At 39.0% G+C, this 20,474-nt stretch overlaps 1 protein-coding gene across 1 annotated transcript in view; it reads right to left on the bottom strand.

Moving 5' to 3' along the window:
- Nucleotides 1-20,474, bottom strand: part of STAT4 (signal transducer and activator of transcription 4) — a 95,897-nt gene continuing 75,423 nt past the window's right edge. Inside the window, exons 15-24 of the mRNA XM_028509522.2 lie at nucleotides 10,974-11,057; nucleotides 9,399-9,497; nucleotides 7,728-7,863; nucleotides 5,754-5,803; nucleotides 5,028-5,122; nucleotides 4,582-4,718; nucleotides 4,113-4,304; nucleotides 1,678-1,744; nucleotides 1,200-1,308; nucleotides 1-267 (exon numbers count right to left, since the gene is read on the bottom strand). Of these exons, the coding sequence (XP_028365323.1) occupies nucleotides 241-267; nucleotides 1,200-1,308; nucleotides 1,678-1,744; nucleotides 4,113-4,304; nucleotides 4,582-4,718; nucleotides 5,028-5,122; nucleotides 5,754-5,803; nucleotides 7,728-7,863; nucleotides 9,399-9,497; nucleotides 10,974-11,057 (996 nt within the window). The 3' untranslated portion in view covers nucleotides 1-240. The remainder of the gene's footprint in view (nucleotides 268-1,199; nucleotides 1,309-1,677; nucleotides 1,745-4,112; nucleotides 4,305-4,581; nucleotides 4,719-5,027; nucleotides 5,123-5,753; nucleotides 5,804-7,727; nucleotides 7,864-9,398; nucleotides 9,498-10,973; nucleotides 11,058-20,474) is intronic.

The raw sequence follows: 20,474 nt of genomic DNA, 5'->3' as shown, positions 1-20,474 counted from the left end.
TTCATACTATATTAATACTTGGTTTTTAAAAGTGTCTTATCTGGCAAGTTTAACTGAAACCTTGGTTGTCAGCATTTCAGGCACAACGCTCCCCACTGGGGGCATTGTGCCAGAGCCAGGAGAGCTTCAGACGTCAGTCGCTTCAGTATTTACAAAGGAATAGGATGTGTTTGTTGGCAAAGATCCGTCTTGGTGCTTTTTCGTTGGCTTCCTTCTTTTGAGTGTCAAGATTTTATCCTGTTATTCAGCAGAATATGGAGACTTCATCTAAAAGTGAAAAACAAAAATGACCTTTGAGGAAACTACTGTTTTGCAAATAAATTACCATTTCTTATGTAACCATCCTTGTGTCTACTAAATATTCCATAATCATTCTACCAATTAACTACTAAGTGTTCAAAAGGTACTTTTTCAGTAGATGAAAACTGTTTTAAGAAGGCCTACTCATCCCACCAAAAATGTGAGAGGGAACAGGTGCAAAATGTAGCACAGGTTCTCTCATCACTAAATGATTTGGAATAAGCTGCCCATGGAGAGTATGAATTTTGCACCCCTAGAAGTCTCCACCCCTAGAAGAAAAGGACTGAAACCCACTTGATTTATAGTCAGAAATCTCTTGGGGCACAGAGTAGCTCCAAGATTCTGTTATTCTGAATTCTAATGTATGTTCACCCTTGTGTAAATTGGTGGTTTGAACTGCTTGACAGTATTGGGTATGAGTGGATAGATGCATCCTAAATCTCATTATTGCATTTACAATTATGACTCTGTGCTCAGAAGAGTATTATTATACTGCTCTTGATTGTTACTCATACACTACTTGAAGAGACTCCTGGGAGGAACAATGCAAGCAACAATTAATAAAAAAACAATTGAAATGTGTTGTGCTTAAACTGCTAAAATAAATATTAAACTAAGCTTATAAATATTGACTAATACATGTCGTCTGCTAATATGTGAAGAGAGTGGTGGGCAAGGGATGAAGTGTATTTGAGTGGGGTACAGGAATATTTTGCCCTGTGGGAGCTTGTGATGGAAAGAATGTAAAGCAGTTCAAGTAAGTGAAGGTGTCTGCTTTCAATGTGGGTAGTGTCAGCAACACACAGGAGCTTATGGAACTTCAGTCCCTTTGGTTCGCATACCACCCTTGCTCATTTAGCGATGCCCTGTACTAGCCATGGAAAGGAAAGGGAACATACTGCAGTTTCAATTGTTGTGGGGCTCAGGTTTTCTCTCAGCACCGCATATACACTTGGAGACATGGGAAGAAGGTCTGATGGAGACTGTGGCTCAGCTGAATCATTTCGGCTTAAAGAAATAACAGGGTAAATATTGAACAGGGTTAGAAAACCATAGCTCATGCTGTCAGGAACTCAGTTCTGGAACTTTATCTATTTGTCACACTGAGATGCCTAACTCATCATTTGGTATCACAGCATTCAGCCTACTATGAAATATATGGCATATATGAGGGCAGCTTTGTAATTCCAGTCATGACAGACTGTGGTGTGTCTTGAAAACTAGCTCTATGTATTAAAGAAGATGGGATATTGAGAATTAAAATACTTTATTCTCAGTGGTATATATTCTGCTGTACCCTTATGTTTCCTATAGAAAAGTATTTCTTTTTGGATGAATTCAATCATATATGTTTTACATGTGACTGAGATTACTTACATTGTCGAGATGGGGATAAAAACAGAAGGAACATAACCTTTGTCTCCCCTTTCTGTTGGTCTTGAAACTGGAAAGGAAAAGCACAATGTTGGGAACAGTGATATCAATGTTATCGATAAAATTAGAAAAAAGGCTAGAAAGATATGCCATGTTAAAAAGAAGGGAGATAATACAATAGCTTAGTGATTCACAAAATATTTTAGTTCAGTATTTTGGATGAGCATAAAATGTGCAAGAAGAGAAAAACACATCTGTTAGTGGGCCCAGTCTGACTTTACATATTAATGTCTCTGAAATGCATGAGAAAAATTGGGAATCAGCTATATATCTGGCTTCTATGTTATATTTAAGTCTGATTGTGAAGACTGATTAATTTATGTATGAAGGGGTTTATAGTGATTCAGAACTTTTCATTAAAACTGATACCAATCATAATCATATAAGTAGACAAGTTTTGAAGCACAGACATCAGTGCTTCCAAAATCACAGTAATGTGCAAGTTTCACCTTGGAAATACTCCCATATTTCTCTGTACTATATTGAACTTGGGCTTGATCCAACTGTAATGTGGACCAAAGTTTTCCAACTGTCATTTGTTTCATTGACATTTGTTGTTTCATATGATCGGATGTAAAGACACTTAGACTTTATCATTGTTGCTTTATGTTGTTTTCTGTTTGTTTCAAAGGGGATGAAGTCCCAGCACGGCGACAGTCACCCTCTGTGAGTGACAGCTGTGGTGTACTCCACAAGACAGTGCTCATAGATTTGGTTGCAATAGATGAACATTCCAATGGCTTGTTTATACTTCCGTTAAAGAAACTGAATGGTGAACTTATATTACAACGATGTAGATAATTTCATGAATGTTCTTTCATGTAGTCGGCCAATATTTATCAAATGCCATTGTTGTTTTTTTTTGCCAAGTGTTACTTTAGGCCGTGAGCATACAACCAGGAAAGGCAGGCAGGTCAGCACTTGTTGGTGCTGGGCCAGAGGGCGAGAGATGCTCCACAGCACCGTTGTTGCCTCCCGGGCAGATGAACAATACTGAGTTGTGAGACTACTGTGAGGTAACAAATGTGTATATGTAAAGCTTATAAACTCTTGGCTTCGTTTGCAAAACACAGACTTGCTTAACTTTTAACAGCTTTCTAATCATTACCTTCTCTTTTTTTTCCTCTCCCCAGTCACAGAAGTGAGGTCTGTGGTTCCATACAAGGAAGGAGAAAACCTAAACTCTACAAGTGGCTGTGAGAGGCTCCCATGGCCACGGGGAAGTCTGGTTGTGAGACTAATAACCTGGCCAGACTGTGGGGAACACGTGGAGGCTGGGAAACAGATGGGGCCTCTGGAGGAAATTGCAGAACTGCCTGAGGCAGCAGGTGGGTCTGCGGTGTCCCTTCAACCAAGCTGGTTCCTTGAGAAGCTCCACCTTTGGTCAGAGCATCCTCCTCTTGGTAACAGATCTCTCACCCCAGGGCAAGATGGCAGCAGGAGGCCGTATTGCAGTAAGCCCAGGCAAGGCTAGCAAGATAACTGGGTAAGGGGAAAGCCCCTCTTACTCGCTCTGGTACATGATTCCTGATTGGGGGTGGGACCAGGGGAAAGCAGGCACACACATCATAGAAGTCAGAATGGCAGCAGGGGGAGGTGCAGGACTAGAGAAACCTGTCAGTCTAGCCAGGGAAAGAAGGAGTTGGTGGGGTGGGGTGGGGGTGGGTGGGTGGAGGGAGGATGGGCCCTCCCAAAGTACTCAGAAGATTGGGAACTTAATTGAGGATTTCTGAGAAAGCACCTGGTCCCTTCCACACTGAAAGGTAATATAATCCCAAGGCAGGAAAGGGATAGGATTGGACCCATACTAGCCAGTGCCTTTGTGGGACCTTCTGACTCTGGAAGCCACATGGCTGATGGCAGCACCAGCCCCGTGTGCAGGTTCCAGGAAGGAGTCTGAGGGCTGACACTGGCCAGGAGAAAAGCTGAGCTCCTTGGATGACTACTCAGCAGTTCCCAAAGGACTGCACTTTAGATGGGAGAAGGAACTCTGGACACTGCCTTTGGCTTTGGTCTGGCTGAGGTTGGCTAGGTTTTCCTCCAGGTCCCAGAGGGGATGGGCTTTGACGCAAGAGTCTGCCTTTCTCCCAGATTGTGCTGCATTTGAATAAAAACCTCCTTCCTTCCTCACCAGAATTTGCCTATGTGATGAACCCTCATTTTGGTTAGGTAACAGTTACAGCTGCTGATGAGCTCTAACAGTCCCTTTTCAGTAACTGCTGACATACCTCTTTTTTGTTATGGTTTTGACCTCCACATAACCCTTATATCTGGTAATGATCAAAGTAAACTTAAAAAAAGGAACTTCATTTACTTTTATCCAATACAAGGTTAGTTTCCAAAATATTAAGAAGAAAAGTAAGCGGAGAGAGCCTAACCTTCGTATGGCTGGGAGCTGTAGTGTTTACCGAAGGCTTTGTCTTTGGGAATGTCAGGATATAGGTACTTCAGAGGGTTTTCAGGAATGTTTTCAGCCATAATAACCTTGTAGTCTCGAAGGATGTCAGCGAATGGCAGAGCTGACAACCGGCCTTTATTATAGGGTTCTACAGAGTGGAACCTGACTTCTCCTGGAAAAACAGAAAGCGAGAGAATTATTGGGTTTCTGTACTTTAGATGGCATTCTTCGTGGCCTTTCTTCCTGCCCACGTGATCTTCACATCTCTGGTTATAAAAATGATGCCAGCCCTCCTCAGCTGACTGGACAGGAGCAATTGCCACATGATAGAGGACACCCACACAGGCTGTGAGAAATTCATGGTGCACTCTATACACTTTTGAAAACTGAAATACTGGTAACCGAGCTCAATACTAATTTCACAGGAATAAACAATAATGAACATGTACCGTTTTCAGAGTGGTCCACCCAGGTGAAAGTTATTCCTCCAAGGTGGCTTTCACTGAATCTTAACAAAAAGGTTCCAGGCATTTTATCCTTTAGCAAGAGTCTTTCCTTCTCTTTGCTAACAAAGCCCATGACATACCTGAAAAGGGAACGATGGATAGTTTTATCTTATCAAACGCTTTAGTTTACTGCATTTGCATTTGTTTCATTTTCAGAGAACAGGCCTAAATTTATTTTTGGTATAGCCAAAAGTTAATGATGTCTGAAATACTCTTATACAGATTAAAGCAGATATCAACATTCTATGAAGAATGTAAGAAATTGCAACTATTCCTCCCCCGACCCTGCCCATGACACTGAACATGTTTAAAAAAAAAGGGGGAAAAAAACAACAGCATAAAAATAAAAACCTAATGAACTTGTATGGAAAATGTAGCCTGGGACTCACCCATCAATCCAAAGGGGGAGAATGTGTTTCTTAATTAAATCTAATATTGCTTCAAGCCATGTCCAAAAGGTAAATGATTTACCAGGTAAGTGTTCCTGTTAGAGCAAACAAATACAGCATAATAATTATTTCAATAGTGATGTTGATATAATAATTCAAGTTCCTTTTTTAAAGTGAAAGATTTTCTTTGAGACACTTTAGAGTTTCTTTTTAAAATACTCTTATTCAGAAAATCCTCAAAATCCAGATTGGGATATGGCAACTTAAAGAGGGCCATTGTTATATTTTTCCCCATCAGCTCTACACTATAAAAAATGATAAAACCAATTTTGGCAAGGACACAAGGGAATATGAACTCTGATCTCTGGTCAGGACTGTAAATTCAGACAAATTTTTCTATGAGGCTATCAGGCAACATATATTGAAAGCTTTAAGTAGCCTTTTAACTCTTTACTCAACAATCTTTTAGGATTTTTATCTGAAAGAAATATTTAGACAAGTAGCAAAAGGTATATACCAGATCCTAATTGTAACATTAAAAAAGTGACCCAAATTGTAAATGTTGATATCCAACTGGTTGTTTATAATGTATTCCCCATATCTTTCCAAATTAAATGCATGCTGCAATTAATATAAAACACTATCTATAATTGTCAGGTAGGGAAAAAAGGAAGCACTATTTTTTTAAAAACATATAAATGATATCCCCCCTTCCCTTGTTTGTACCTTACAGAACTTAGACCAGGTGAGATGACCATCACTGTAGCTAGATTGGACTAAAATGAAAGAAAAGAATGAAAATTTTATTAAACAATTAGATTCTTCAATTTGGTGCTCAATGTAGACCCCCCTTCTTTCAAGCATCTCTTACACACCTGCTATGTGTTTACAATGTATTTAATACTAGGAACAGTGAAAAATAGTTTATGAAATTTATTATCTAGGAGAGAATTCTTTTCCATGGAGGAGCTAAAGATAACTTTAGGAAGGGGGTAGGTGTCTAGGACCAAGTCTCCATGAATGGGTAGGAAATAAATTGTCAGTGGAGAAGGAGGAACAAGAATAATACAGGATGAAACATAGTGGACATGAGTATGGCTTATATAGAAGGCAGTAGGAGCAGCCCAATGTTGGTGAATAAACATAAAATCAATTTGTATAAGACTAAACTAGATTACCAAGAGTCTTGACGTACCATGCAAAGAATGGACCAGAGGTGTATTAAGCAATAAGGAGCCATTGACTGTTTTGATCCAGGGAGGTGGAAGGATACAAGAGTTTCTATCTAAATTTCTAAGAAAAGTATACTAATAGGACTACATTGATAATGATCTGAAAGTATATGGTGGCTATCTATGCTACATATTTAAAAGATTTATTCACCCATTCTAAAATATTTATTGATTTCCCACTACTGTGATTTATGAATTAAATAAGGATCAAAAAGGATATTTACATTAGTAAATTTTGTAATACTCTTAAACCCCTAATTTATTTAAATACCTATTGATCATAGTCACAAGTGGCAATCTAGCATCACCAGTAAGTCAAATGTAACCAAATCACACACATTTTCTGTTTTTTAAAGTATATTTTGTTGATTATGGTATTACAGTTGTCCTAATTTTTCCCTCATTGTCCACCTCTGGCCAGTATCCCATTCCCTCCAATTCTCCCTGCCTTAGCTCATGTCCATGGGTTGTGCAAATAAGTTCTTTGGCTTCTCCATTTGAATGCATCCTTGACCCTACTTTAATTAGAAATATATATAAATCCAAGTCTAACTTGTTTTTGGTGCTAAATGTGTTTATACCAAACTCGTCAATATATAGATATCTTTTCAAATTCTTTTAGAGAAAGCTTAACACCATAGTTACTACACTGAGTAATAATAAATCTGTTTTGTAAATTTCAGAAATGTCAACACTGGAATTTTCTCTTTCTTTTTTTTTTTTTGAAAAAGATTTTACTTGTTTTTAGAGAGAGGTGAAGGGAAGGAGAATGAGAGGGAGAGAAACATCCATGTATGAGAGATACATTGATTGGTTGGCTCTTACATGCCCCCAAATGGGTACTTGGCCCACAACCCAGGCATGTGCCCTGACTGGGAATCAAACCAGTGACTCTTTGGTTCAGAAGCCAGCACTCAATCCACTGAGCCACACCAGTCAGGGCAAAGCTGAAATTTTCTTGATATAAAGAATTATATCAGTAATATAAAGTGCTACCTGGTGGTTTTTAATTTCTATTAAATTCTGTGGTCCTAGAATTACCTATTTTCTCATTGGTTAATGACTATAATGATATTAGTATGAAAGATCAAGGCACCATTAAGACTTTACATTATACTCAGTGGAAATGGCATAAGAATACCCCAGAGACTCAAGTGTGGGATGAAATGGAAAGAGCTGTAGAACTGGATAGCCCTAGCCTGTGCCCCAACTGCTACAAACTAGCCATGCAGCTGTGGCAAGTTACTTGACTATCCTCATTTATAAAATAGATTATTCTGCCTTAATAATCATTACTCTGTCTTAAAAAAAACTTTTTTTCAAAAAGTATGTAGTATTTAGCCCTGTGCTTGGCACTCAATAAATTGTGATGATCATTGTTACTATTGATAGTAGTAATATCACCCTGGTTCCTTAAAGGCTTGAGTACCAAAAACAGGGGTAAGTCCCCGTATCTACCAGCTCTCACCTGTAAGCTTCTCTGCCAGCATATTGAGTTGATCTGTGTTAAGGCCACGACCAACATATGATGAAAACTGCCAGCTCATCACTTCCAGGAGTTGACTTAAAGTGACAGATGGAGGATTATTAAAGAAAACCAAGTTCTGAAATAGAGTTGTAATGATTATATTTATTAATCACATCAAACACACTGTAATTCAATATATAGGATTCCTGATTTAAACTCTTTAGGCCAACCTAAGCTAACAATACAGAATAAAGAAGAGAAACTAGGGTTAGTGTTGATGCCGGATTCTGGAGGAAGGCTGTGCACTGACGTTTTAGGAACCATATGTAATTTGCATTCCCAAATTCCTCATCTGGGAATAGAGCAGAATCTGGGATGGTTAGTGTAACAGATTTGGTGGCTTTCTGATAGAAGAAGGATGATGAAGAAAGCTAAGCGCAGCAAAACCACTTTTAGGCTGGAGAACAGAGATGTATCCTATCTCCTTCCTACATCCTGGAGTTGAATGGAAAGCTCTGAATGCATGTACCTCCTAATAGGGAATGACATTTAATTTGAGGGGTGAGGGCTGTTTTTGGCTTTAAAGACCAGGTGACTTCTCTAGTGAGCTCTGTTCTTCTCATGCAGGCTGAGAGGGAGCGAGACATTTCAGCACAGCCTTCCTCTGCAGTTAAATATGTCGGATGTCAAGGCACAGGAAGGTGAGAAGGCATATGGCTGAGTCATATGCCTTCCCCATTGTTTCCTTATTAGGCACATTCAATTAAAGGGAAAGAACACTTAGAGCTGACTCATTATCTCTGTTCTTATTGCTGGGACCAAGTAAAAGAAGTCTTCCCTTTGGAAGCAATATTTGCTTTGAGTTAAAAAGAAATTTGTTATTTACATCTGACCTATTTTCTCCAGCCCTGGTGGTTTCCAGGACAACACAATGAGGTTTTGTAAGAGGGACCAGGGGGAAGCGCTTACTCATCTTTTTTTGCCACACCCTTCCCTGGTTGGCTTTTAAGAAAGGCATGTATTCTCTGCTTGCTTTGTTACTTGAGGCCAATTTTTGGTCAATGTCTCATATAACCACAGGATGGCATTAAAGCCCACCTAGAGCCTACAATGGATTAAATCTGTAACTAACTTCAAGGGATCAAATTTACAATCAACTCAAAAATTTGTACAATCAGAGTGTAGTTGGGCAAAATTGATGTATAGTTGTTTGGGAACCACTTACTTCCTCTGTAAAGAGCCTGTGTAGAGGCATGGCCAAAAGTAGTTGAGGAGGCAAATGTACCAATCAGATATCAAATTCTGGAGCAAGGTGTCTCCCTGCAGCCCAGTTAGCAGAGCCACAGGATGACCATAGAACCCTCTCTGATGGACATATTTGGGAGCTGACCAGACCCTCTGTCACTATGCTAACCAGAACTCTCTCAGGGTCCAAGTACATGTGAACATAAAACTTTGAATATGACATGAGAGAGGAACTGTACAACTAGATATATTGAAGCTCTGAAATAAAACAACTGAAAAAGACATGCCAAAATTTTATTTACACATATATTTTATAAAAGATTATATATAAAATATTATATATTAAAATCTTTTGATGCAGATGGATTTTGTTGACAAAACAAATCAAATAGAATTAAAGGAGGAGAATAAGAATAGAGACTCTACCTGGGAATCATTGGTGGACACATTATACCAAATGATGGATGCCCAAGCATTGGGTAGCTGACTGACATTGGAAATCATCACCACAGGTAATGAGCTGGTCTGGTTAAAAACAAAAAGGGCACAGTTATCTTACATTGATTTTAAACTTGACCCTTTCCCCTAAAGGGCCATCTCAAGCCAATCCCATTCCTCCAGTCCTGGTGTCTACACCGCCCTGATCACTAAAATGACTTGTGAAGACACTGGAACTTTCTGAGCATGTATGAGTTGAGGTACAGAGAAGAAGAAACTATACAAACAGGAATCCCTTTGAAAGTGCTTGGCCAGTCGGCTTCTCTAATATCTTCCCTGTTACCATGTAAATATTTATACTTTCTTATATGACATACTGCCTAAAATGCAAGTAATTAGAGCTTGTATTAATTTGCAGCTATTCTTTTAATAAGTTACATTAAAGAGTCCAGCTTTAAATTTATCTCTGGAATGGATCAATATGTTCAAATTATGATCTGACATCTAATTACTAGACATGGGAGTTTTAATTGTAGAAGATGGTGAGGTAAGCAATATTGGGATACAAAGCATTATGGGAGACAGTGCTGCCTGATCTGTTGGTGTAGAACTCAGCTGAATAGTTTTGGTACTGTACCTTTTAACCTCTGGAATAAACAGACTTTCTCAGACTAGTCTGGAAAACCAAGCAACTTTCACTAGTCCCTCCCCAGCAACAGAGGGTAGACAGCTGTAGACAGTGAAATAACCAGATGAGGAACTATAGCTCATGGAAACATGTTTAGGGAAAAGAGATGAGCAAGGAATCCATGGGAGATTTTATGAATATGTTCACATTTGTTAAGATAAAAAGCAAAGGTAGAACTCTAAAATAATACATCTCATGCAAACAGGGTCATATTCAGGGTGTGTGAAATTGTTCTTATTCATGAATTTATTCAACAAATGTTGAGCAACTGCTATGTGGCAGGCATGGTGCTAGGCACTGGTGACAGAATGACAAATGCAGAATGATGTCCTGCCTTCAAGGAGCTCATAGTTGGTCATGTTCAGTTTCCCAAAGTTTCTGTATTCCTTCTTTGAGTTCAGTAGTGAATGTTATAAAAGGATCTAAACAATGTACTTTTATGTTCCTATCATTTATCCTTACTGATTACATTAGAAAAACTTTTCTGAGGGATTTTTATGTACAATTTAAATTTTTGAAAATATATTACTATGTGACATGGCTTAAGAATACTTACTTCTCTTTAGGCTTTCCACTGAGCATCCATGACTCAGAAAATCCCAGAGAGCAAAACAAACATGCAATGTGGCCAACAAATTATTCAATATATGTATATTGACTTGATAATGCCCATGAGATTTTAACATTCATATTTAACCAGAATAGTATTATGTTGACTAATCAGTAAATATTTGACATATTGATTTTCTAAATTAAGACAAAAATAATGAACAGGGATGTACTGAAACCTAGAAAGACTGAGGTTTTATCTACAAATGCTGACCAATTCCCGAACATGTTATTAGTAAACAGTAGATGTTTCTTGAAATACGTACCTCCAAATCTATAGTCAGGCCATAGAGGCAGATCTGTGTTTCGAACGTTATGGAATGAAGCTCTTCGGTCACCATGTGGCAGCCCTAAAGGAGAAAGAAATAAGTTTTTATCTTACAAATATGAACTTGCTACCTATTATTAAGTCTGTTTCTAGAAGAATCAACAAAGTCTTAGAGTAGATGCCCCCAAACATTCCCCGGGAGGGAACATTTTCTCTTATTATTTTACAAGTTATTTAGAACATATTAATATAGAGTTTGAGTAATCTTCATTTCCAAAAACACAATAATTTTAAGTCCCCAAGACAATATAATTTCTGACTTTTAAAATTCTAGCATATTTTCATCTGTTGAAATTCAGACAAATAGTTCTTTTTTTAATTTTTGGAAATTAGTCCCTTTGACTTACCAACTATTAATAAAGAAAGCCATATCTATATCTATGTCTATATCTATATCTGTGTACACATATGGATATAGATATAGATATATAGATATAACAGAAATAAATCAGTGTCATAATGAATTTGTTTAGAAAGCAAAATTTTCTTCTGGTTAAACATGGTAGGCAGAAAACATTTTCTCTGCTCCCTCTAGAAACATCAATAGCATAATAGCTGGAGTTTTGTTTACTTTAAAATAAAATAAAACTCTAATCCAGATCCCATAGTGAGAGGCAGGGGAGTGTGGAGTGAGGGTGGCAATAAAGCTCCATGTGCCCTAGAACCAGGGGGCTGAAGCATTGAGCTCCTGAGGCTGGAGAATGAAGAGGGCTGAACAGGAGGATTGGTTATGAGCCCCAGTCCATGCAATGAGGTCCCATACCTCTCCAACCCTGGTTGGGAGCAGGAGGTTTACTCTCTGGAGCTCATGAAGCAAAGGAACTAAAGAGGGTCTCTGCATTTTGGATATAAGATCAAGCCAAAGGCAGAGGCGAGATGTTTTACTGAAGAGAGGAAGAGCCTATAAAAGTGTGTGGAGAACTCATGCCCCTTCCTCTGTTTGACATCTCCAGGAAAGATTCGGGAAGCAGACTAGACCTAGGGAGACAACTACAGACACTGCCTTTGGGGGTCCCTGAGTGAGAAAGCCAGGTCCTAATAACCACCCTTACATCTGCAGTTCCCACCATGCACACAGAGCTTGCAGTTCTTAGTGTGCTTCTCTTAAACATAAACAGCAAGCCAACGATCATCAAACATTTGACAAAGCCTCCCACATGAAATAGAAATACAAAAATCAACAACAAAGAACTCAGAAGAGAAAAATACAAAAAAGCAAAGAGTTTAAGAAAAAATATAATAAAAATCAAAATCAAGCTCAGTTTCATACATCAGTTTAACAAATAAATGGTATGGGAAAGGGGCAAATCAACCAACTGTGACGAGTGGGAACTGCTTGGATACCAACCATGAAGAGATCTTTTTGAGACAGTGGAGAAATTTAAGCAAGTAATGACATTTTATTTAAAAAAGATTTTAACAAATTTATTATTTTTGGTTTTGTGACAAGCTATTGAAATTAGGTTTTTAGAACTTCGTATCTTCTAGATAACAGATACCTACCAAAGTATCAATTATTAAGATCCTATACTATCTAGAATTTTAAGTTCTCCAGAAAAAAATGTGTGTGTATAGGGGGAAATGGATGAAATAAAATAAGCAAAATGTTAATCACTGTTGAATTTGGGTGATATATAAATGAAGGTTCATTATATTTCTTTCTATACTTTTGTATATATTTGTGTTGGATGTACTGGAAGTAATGTAGATACATAGAAGATGGACACCCAAAAAACCAGAATTATCTTCTGGAGGGCAGGCCCCTTGTAGTACAGGCTCTCCCTGTTAGGTGAGTGTTCTAGGAACCCATCTCTATCAGTGTACCAGCTGGCATTGTTGTGAGAGGCTGTGTTTGGCTTCAGTGAATTTTTTTGAAGACTCTTTCAACATGTTTGTCCATTTCATGATGGGTGAATTACTAGCCCACCTGCCAACACCGCACTGAGTGTTCAGCAGTTTTTGATCAAAAATGGCATGACCTTCATACCCCACCCTCCCTGTTCACCCCATCTTTCCCCATGAGGCTTTTGTTTGTTTGTTTCCTTGGATGAAAAAGGCCCTTAAAGGGAAATGTTTTGCTGATGTGGAAGAAGTGAAAGAAACAAACAAACAAAAAAAACCCACAAATGGCAGAAACACTAAAAGGAATCAAAATCATTGCATTCAAAAATTGTTTTGAGCAGTAGAAAAAAGTCTCAGTAGGTGTATTGCATTGAATGGAGAGTACTTTGAAGGTGACTGTTGTTTAAACATGTAAGAATAAATACACAATTTTTTATAAATTCTGGGTTTTTTGGGTCCTTCCTTATACAATTTATTAAATAATTCTGAAAGATGTTTTTTAAACCTTTATTAGTATCCTTATAGATGTAACAATATATTACAGTAGTGAAACAAGAATAGGATGCTTTTGAAATAAATATTTAGAAAGTAATAATAAACAATGAAAAATACAATAAGATAAATATGCTCTGGCTGGTGTAGCTCAGTAGATTGAGTGCTGGCCTATGAACTAAAAGGTTGCCTGTTCAATTCCCAATCAGGGCATATGCCTGGGTTTTGGGCCAGGTCCCCACTTGGGAGGTGTGTGAGAGCCAACCAATCAACGTATGTCAATGAAATCAATGCAACATGGTTGTTTCTCTCCCTTTCTTTCTTCCTCTCTTCCCCTCTCTCTAAAAATAAATAAAATCTTTTAAAAATATATAATAAGAGAAATAGACAAGTTAGTAGAAGGAATGGAAGTAGGGTGAAAGAAATGTTCCAGAAAATAAAACAAAAAATGAAGAAATAAAAGGCAGGATAGAAAAGATAACAGAGAATTAGTATAAAAACTCCAACAACAAATCAACAGAAGTTCTAGAAAGAGAACAGAGAAAATGGAATAGAGGACATATCAAAGACAGAACCCAGTGGTAACTTCTCACACCCTGCTGGCGGGAGTTTGTACAATCACTTTGGAAAATACTTTCTCAATATCTAGTAAAGGAGAAGATGCACTCCCAAAGATGATGGTGAAAGGAAATAAAACAAAAAACAATTGCGCAAAAGGATCAGGATACCATCTGTCCAGACTGGAGCAACAAATGGAGGGTTCTTGGTGGGATGATGTCAAGAAAAAAGAAAAAGATAGAAATTCAGATTGACCTGTTTGACCAAATTTTCAAATTCTGAAGCAAAGCTTGAGGCTATATGAGTGACAAATAAATAAAATAAATTGATCAAAAAAATTGAGGCAATAATGAATACAGAGAAAACTAAAAGCAATACAAGAACAGGGATACAATAATACTACACTACATGGCTCAGCTGTTAATAATTTTTTATGATCATAGATATGTAAACATTGAATGTTTTGACTAAACTAGAATATGTCATATAATGATACTATGAAGATTGGGAGAAATTTATAAGTATGGAGTGCTAGTATGAGAACCACAGCTAACTCTTTTATAGAAAGAGTGCAGGAATTAAATGTACAAAACAAAAGAATTAAGAAATGGCAGTATGATATTAGCATGATATTTACAGCCCCCAAAATGGTCACCTCTGGAGAGTGCACTAGGCGTGGGAAGGAGTGGGACAGAAACTGCTGTTCTTCCCCGATGAAATGTCACAGCTCCTTGCTGTGTGCCCAGGACCATCAGCACTGGCATCATTGAGAGCTTGGTAGAGAAACAGGATCTCTGGCCTCATCCCAGTCCTACTGAGTCAGATGTTCAACAAGAACCCCAGGCAGAATTCATGAGAAAATTATTCTCAATGTGGTATATCCACACGGTGTTTAGTCTCAAAAGAGATGTGAGAAATGTGGAGGTGGTGTAGAAAACTTAAACAATTTTTATAAATCAGCCCTGCGTGAAAATGTAAGCAGAAGTGGAATTATTTGGCTAGAAAAGTCAGGGTGGGGTTGGCGATGGTAGAGTCAGCCCTGGGAGGAAGGGAGATCTAATACTGAATATGTGGTCATGAAAAGGCAGAATCAGTTTGATTAAATTTCAAATATTAAAAATAGCTCTGATACGAAGACATGAATAATAATTACATGAAGAAGACTTTGTTGACAGGGAATGTTAAATTTAGGATTTGTTACTGAGAAGGAAGTAGAGAAAAACTTCCTCTCTTTCGGGAGTGTCCAACCTTTTGGCATCTCTGTGCCACACATTAAATACATTGCAACACCTAATCACAAAAAAATCTCATAATGTTTTAAGTAAATTTACAGTTTTGTGTTGGGCCACGTTCACAGCCATCCTGGGCTGCATGAAGCCCACGGGTCGCAGGTTGGACACCCCTGGTAGATGGATGTGGTACCTTACATTGCCTGTAGGTAGTTGCCTTCAATAGAATGGGTTTGTTTCTTACTGGGTTAGTAGAAAGTTATGTTAAATGAAAAATTTGCACAAAAATCCCAGTATATTCAACACACCAAACAGACAGACCCTCACTGCCATCCCTTCCACCCCCTCATTTAAATCCCTAGCTGTTTCTTTGGTTGAGCATGAGAGGAAGTAGTTGGCTTGTGTTTAGGCATAAAATTGAAAAAAAAACCATGTTTTTTAAACAGTAGAAAATCTCATCGCCCTGTGAAATCCACAATTCCACGTTCACTAACTGGTGGCTTTCACATTCTCACTGAATTCAATGGCAGGATGATACAAGCCTGTGCAGAGCAGTGGAGAGGCCTGAGGCAAGCGCACAGATGGAGACCCACAGAGCATATGTCTAAATATTTAACCATCACAAGTTAACAAACTGCTAAAATATAGCCTAGCCTCCTGCTTTGACATCTAAGCTTTCACATGACTGAACTGGCCAGGTTTTAACTTCTCCAAGTCTCACTGGAACATGGTGGCTTGGGAGAGTGTGGTCATCCACCCCTGTGAGGGGCCTCGTGTGACTACTGTGGCCTCAAGGCCTAGGTGCTTGTGCCTAGGAGTGTTTGCATTGATGGTGACACCTGTGCTTGGGCAAGTGCGCCTGGAGAAGAGGCCCTTGCAGGCCCTGGAAGTAGGCTTGGGGACTTTCAGGCTGGGAATTCTGGTCTTGGATTTCGGGTGAGCACGTTGCCTTGAACCCAGAGACATCTTCCTCTATAGAGAGGTGTGGGCTGGAAGATAGCCAAAGGGAGCCTTTTTGAATAGGAGGTCGCACCCCTCCCTGATTCTAGCTTCTATACTTTAATTTATATGGTTAACTGTATATATGATATGATCATTAATTATGGATAATTTCCTCAGATTTTTGAGTTATGGCACCCTTCCAAAGTGTGAAAGATTGAGACTCCACAAACAGAGCAATGGATGGAGCAAAGTTGTCTGTTAACTTTGTGTTTTAGGTATTACTTTACTGAACAAGAATGTGGAATGTGGATGGTGAGAGGTTTCCTTAGTGATTCAAACTAATTTCTAAGGTTTACTTAAAATCCCTAATGCAATTGTGAGGCAGGCACATTTAGAACAAAATCCATCAAGGAAGCTGACTTACAACACACATGAGTGGAGAAAAGCAGCTGTGACAAAAGGGAGCATCACTGATTTTCAAAGCTTGCACGGCTACCACTCACGGGCTCCATTACTCTGTAAGTGCAGCCTGAGCCAGGGACACTATTCCATTTTGCATTCCCAGGATTCATGCCATTCAGATTAAGAAAGTATCATAGGTAAGATGCACCACTGATGTCTGTATTAAAGGCGTTCTAGTCATCTGAGATGATTATGGATTTAAAATATCCATACTTATGATACTTACATGACATTGAATATTATAACTGAATCGACTGTATTGTACTTCTAAAGAAAAGAATTGTACTTAATCTGCTAAGAAACTGGAAAACTGGCTGAACAACTTGAGCAGGACTCCACCTGGAAAAATACACAGCCTCATGAAAAGCAGTGATGGATGCCAACACATCCTTTTTTGTTTCTCCTGCTCTGTGCCTGACACTATGCCCTGAAATCTTAGAGTGTTAACAAATGGTTGTGGCTTTTGATTGGAAAGGAAACCTCTAAGTAAATATGACTGTGATAAGGATGATTTTCATCTGTTTCTTGCTCATGTCTTAACAAGCCATAATCTATGATAATGTTGCACAAGGAGAACTATGTGCAATAGACCAAAATTACAGTACTCCACTAAATTTATGAATATTCATTAAGTACCTATCATGGGCTAGTCACTGAGTTAGAAGCTGGAAACAATTATAAGAGGGGAAATAATGGTACAATCAAATGAATTGTACCTTTGTCACAGGATCGTAACAAATGAATGTAAATTGACAATGAACTCTCAGCCCATAAAATAAGGGGACTGTATGGAGGGTATTGTATGAAAGAATCTACGTTGTTAGTATTTTTCTTGTACTGACATCTCTATTTTAAAAAAGCATTGCAACTACTTAAATTAGTTCAGGAGGAAATCCACTGCCAGTGAAAATGCCTGGGCTAGTTGGAGCGTGAGTCGTGTGCTTGTGTTTGAGAACACTGAGCCTTGCAGGAACACCTGTTTTGGCTATTTTGTTAAGTGAAACTCATCCAGGCTTTACTAATAGCCTCTTGTGCCTTGTGCCTTTCCACCACATAAACAACATTACCTAACACCTCGGTCTGTGGCTAAAACTGTCATTTATTAGTTAAAGCCTGCTGACAAAGAACAAACTGAGCGACTGCAATTCCAGCTTCCCTGTTCAAACAGTTTTGACATCCCAACAGTCACTCTTTAGCTGCCTTTCTGAGGACCTTCAGGAAATGTTGCTCTGGGAATGTTTACTTTATAGGGACAGACTAATGCCCTCAAAGTCTGACCACTGCTAGGCAATGCAATTGTTTCTTTATGGTGACCCTTACAAGAAAAGAACAAAGGTGGGAGACAGAGGCAGTATTCCTAACTTTGCTTTTGTGACGACATGTCTACAGATTCCTCAAGGGGTGTTATAAAATTCCAAAGCAAATTCTTAGACTTAAATTTATTTAAAAGAAAATCTAAAGACCCCACTCTGTGTTGCAGTTTTGTGGGTTATGGACTCTTAGAGAAAGGAGCTTCAGGGATTGTCCAGTCCAATAGTTTTCAAGTGTTCTTTTAACGTTGGAACATATTCTTAAAAGGAAATTTCCTTCCTGGGTTCCAATCTGTAGAACACGTAAAACAGAGCTCCACCTTTCACCAAACACTAATCCAGAGGCTGATAATGTAGAGGTTGATGAAGACCAGATGATCATGGTGCTCCGAGGTTTCAGGGACCTGGAACCATAAGAGGGATTGTGCTCAGGGGCCCTTGAAAGGGAATGTCTCCAGCCAAGCCCTTTGGCACATGGGCAAAGAAGGCTGGGGATCAGCAATTTGTCCTGGGTCAGATATATCTCCTTTTGAGCATTTCCCCACCAAAGTAAATACACTACCTACTGTTTACAGAGGGGCCAGCCTGGAGGGCTGATGAGGAGCATCTAGATCAGATGTCTGCACAGCTTATCACAGTTGACTCTCACATACACCATCTCTTTTCATTCTCCCAACAAAGCCATGAAGAGCAGGTTAACTCAACCCCCATTTTTACAGATAAGGAACCTGGGAGTTAGTGAGGTTACAGGCGTGTGCAAGGTCAACTGCCTTTCCGAGGCAGAGGCCAACAGGATCTACTTCTACGAGCCCACTGATGTCTGCAGGAGGTAAGGGAGAGGTAAACAACATTTTCTGAGGAAACATTATATTAACTTCCTTCTAAAACCTTGTAAGGATTCTGGTGCAAGGTAGCTGCGTGATTTCTGAGTGGGTGGATGCCACAGCAGCTGCAGTTGAAGCAGAGAGGAAAGGATGAGAGATGCTACCTGCAAACAGGCAAAGATCTCCCTCATAGGAATCCCAGCAAACGGAGGGGGCATGATGAAGTGAAGGGGTGGGGGGTGATCAAAGGGGAGTGCCAACCAGCACAGCTTCCTCCAGGGAAGGTTTTACGATCCCAGAGGTTGCACGGTTTCACGATCCCAGAGGTTGCACGGTTTCATGGCCAAGAGCACAGACATGGGAGCCAAGATTTGATTCTTCACCCGACCACTCTGTCCCAGTTTGCCTAACTGAAATAAGTACCATGCAAATAGCATTGCTTCATGGCAGTGTTCCAAGAGTTACACAAATCAACGGTGGCGAAGCTTGCAGTTAGTGCCCAGTGTATAGTAAAAGTCACAGGAGGATTTTTAAAAATAAATTTTTATCAGGATGTGAATTCTTGATACAGGTAAACAACACTTACAGAGAAACAGATACTATCTGGAGTTTAAAATAATGAGGTTATAATCTCTTAGTTTCCTGTTTTCCTGAAATTTTGGTTACTTCATTTCCTGGTATCACGACTTCATGAACCCCATTACACCATCAGATCTTCCCCATCTCTTTCCTGGCTTTCCTTTGGTTGCCTCCACTGCCTGGCTAAGCCCCTGATTCATTAGTTCATTTTTCTGAGCCCACTTTGATACACTGTGACTTTTCAATTGTTTGCGTAGCATGTAAAATGATGTTCAAGTTTGCGTGGCTTTTAAGTGTACTTAGGAGTCATATTAAAATTCTGTCAGCAGGGGGAGCTCAAAGAATACCTTAAGATTAAATTATCCTGATTTGACAAACAGGATAAAAAAGGGAAGAAATAAAAGCACTCTGATATCTACTGTACAATTTTGCTATTAATTAGAAACTAAGAGGAAATAAGTTCAAATTAATATGAGCAGACAGTGTTAATAAGACTGGTTGGTTTTTCTATAGTAGAAAATGATCTACGTAGACTTCTGTCTCTGGGGAAATCCAAGATTCTGATTTTATATTCATAATGATGAAAATATACTAAAGAGCTATTCAGATTATGACCATTTGATTTCTTTTTTACTTAAGAAGAATTCAGAAGCATTGTGTTTAATCTATTCAGACTCAGTCGATACTCTTCAGGTATGTCACGCAGCATGAAATGCCATTTATAACTCTGGCCAAAATTCCAGTGAGGGGGTGAAATGGGCTTTTATTTATAATGTGCTAGTGTTTCAATCAGGAAGTTTGGAAAACCTTTATGGATTTCTATAAGGTAGGGAGAATAACTCCCACTTCCTTGGGTTACTGGAATATTCTTAAACTCAAAAGCTGTGCTCAGGTGATACCTGGGCAGTGGAGACCTGTTTGCAGCTCTGCCCCTGGCCAAGGTGCTGCCCTGGCTGGGAGGAAGGCTTAGCTCATCTTGGGTGGGGCTGTGTTATTTGCCAAATGATCTTTAGAGACTGAAGAATTCTTGGAAGGAAAAATGTGGAGCATTGGACTTGTTGTGATGGATCTTTGTGATTTCGTGGGGTGGGTTAGATTGATTATAGTGGAATGTTGGATTTATAAAGTGCTTTTTTCTTCCAAATAATTCAAAGAGATTTCTCATAGGAGCTGGGAAGTATAAAGCCGGCAGATAGGGTCC

This window comes from Phyllostomus discolor, chromosome 4, assembly GCF_004126475.2.
Source record: "Phyllostomus discolor isolate MPI-MPIP mPhyDis1 chromosome 4, mPhyDis1.pri.v3, whole genome shotgun sequence".
NCBI lineage: Eukaryota > Metazoa > Chordata > Mammalia > Chiroptera > Phyllostomidae > Phyllostomus > Phyllostomus discolor.
Note: the sequence above shows the minus strand (reverse complement) of the source record. Positions and strands in the feature narration are given on the sequence as shown.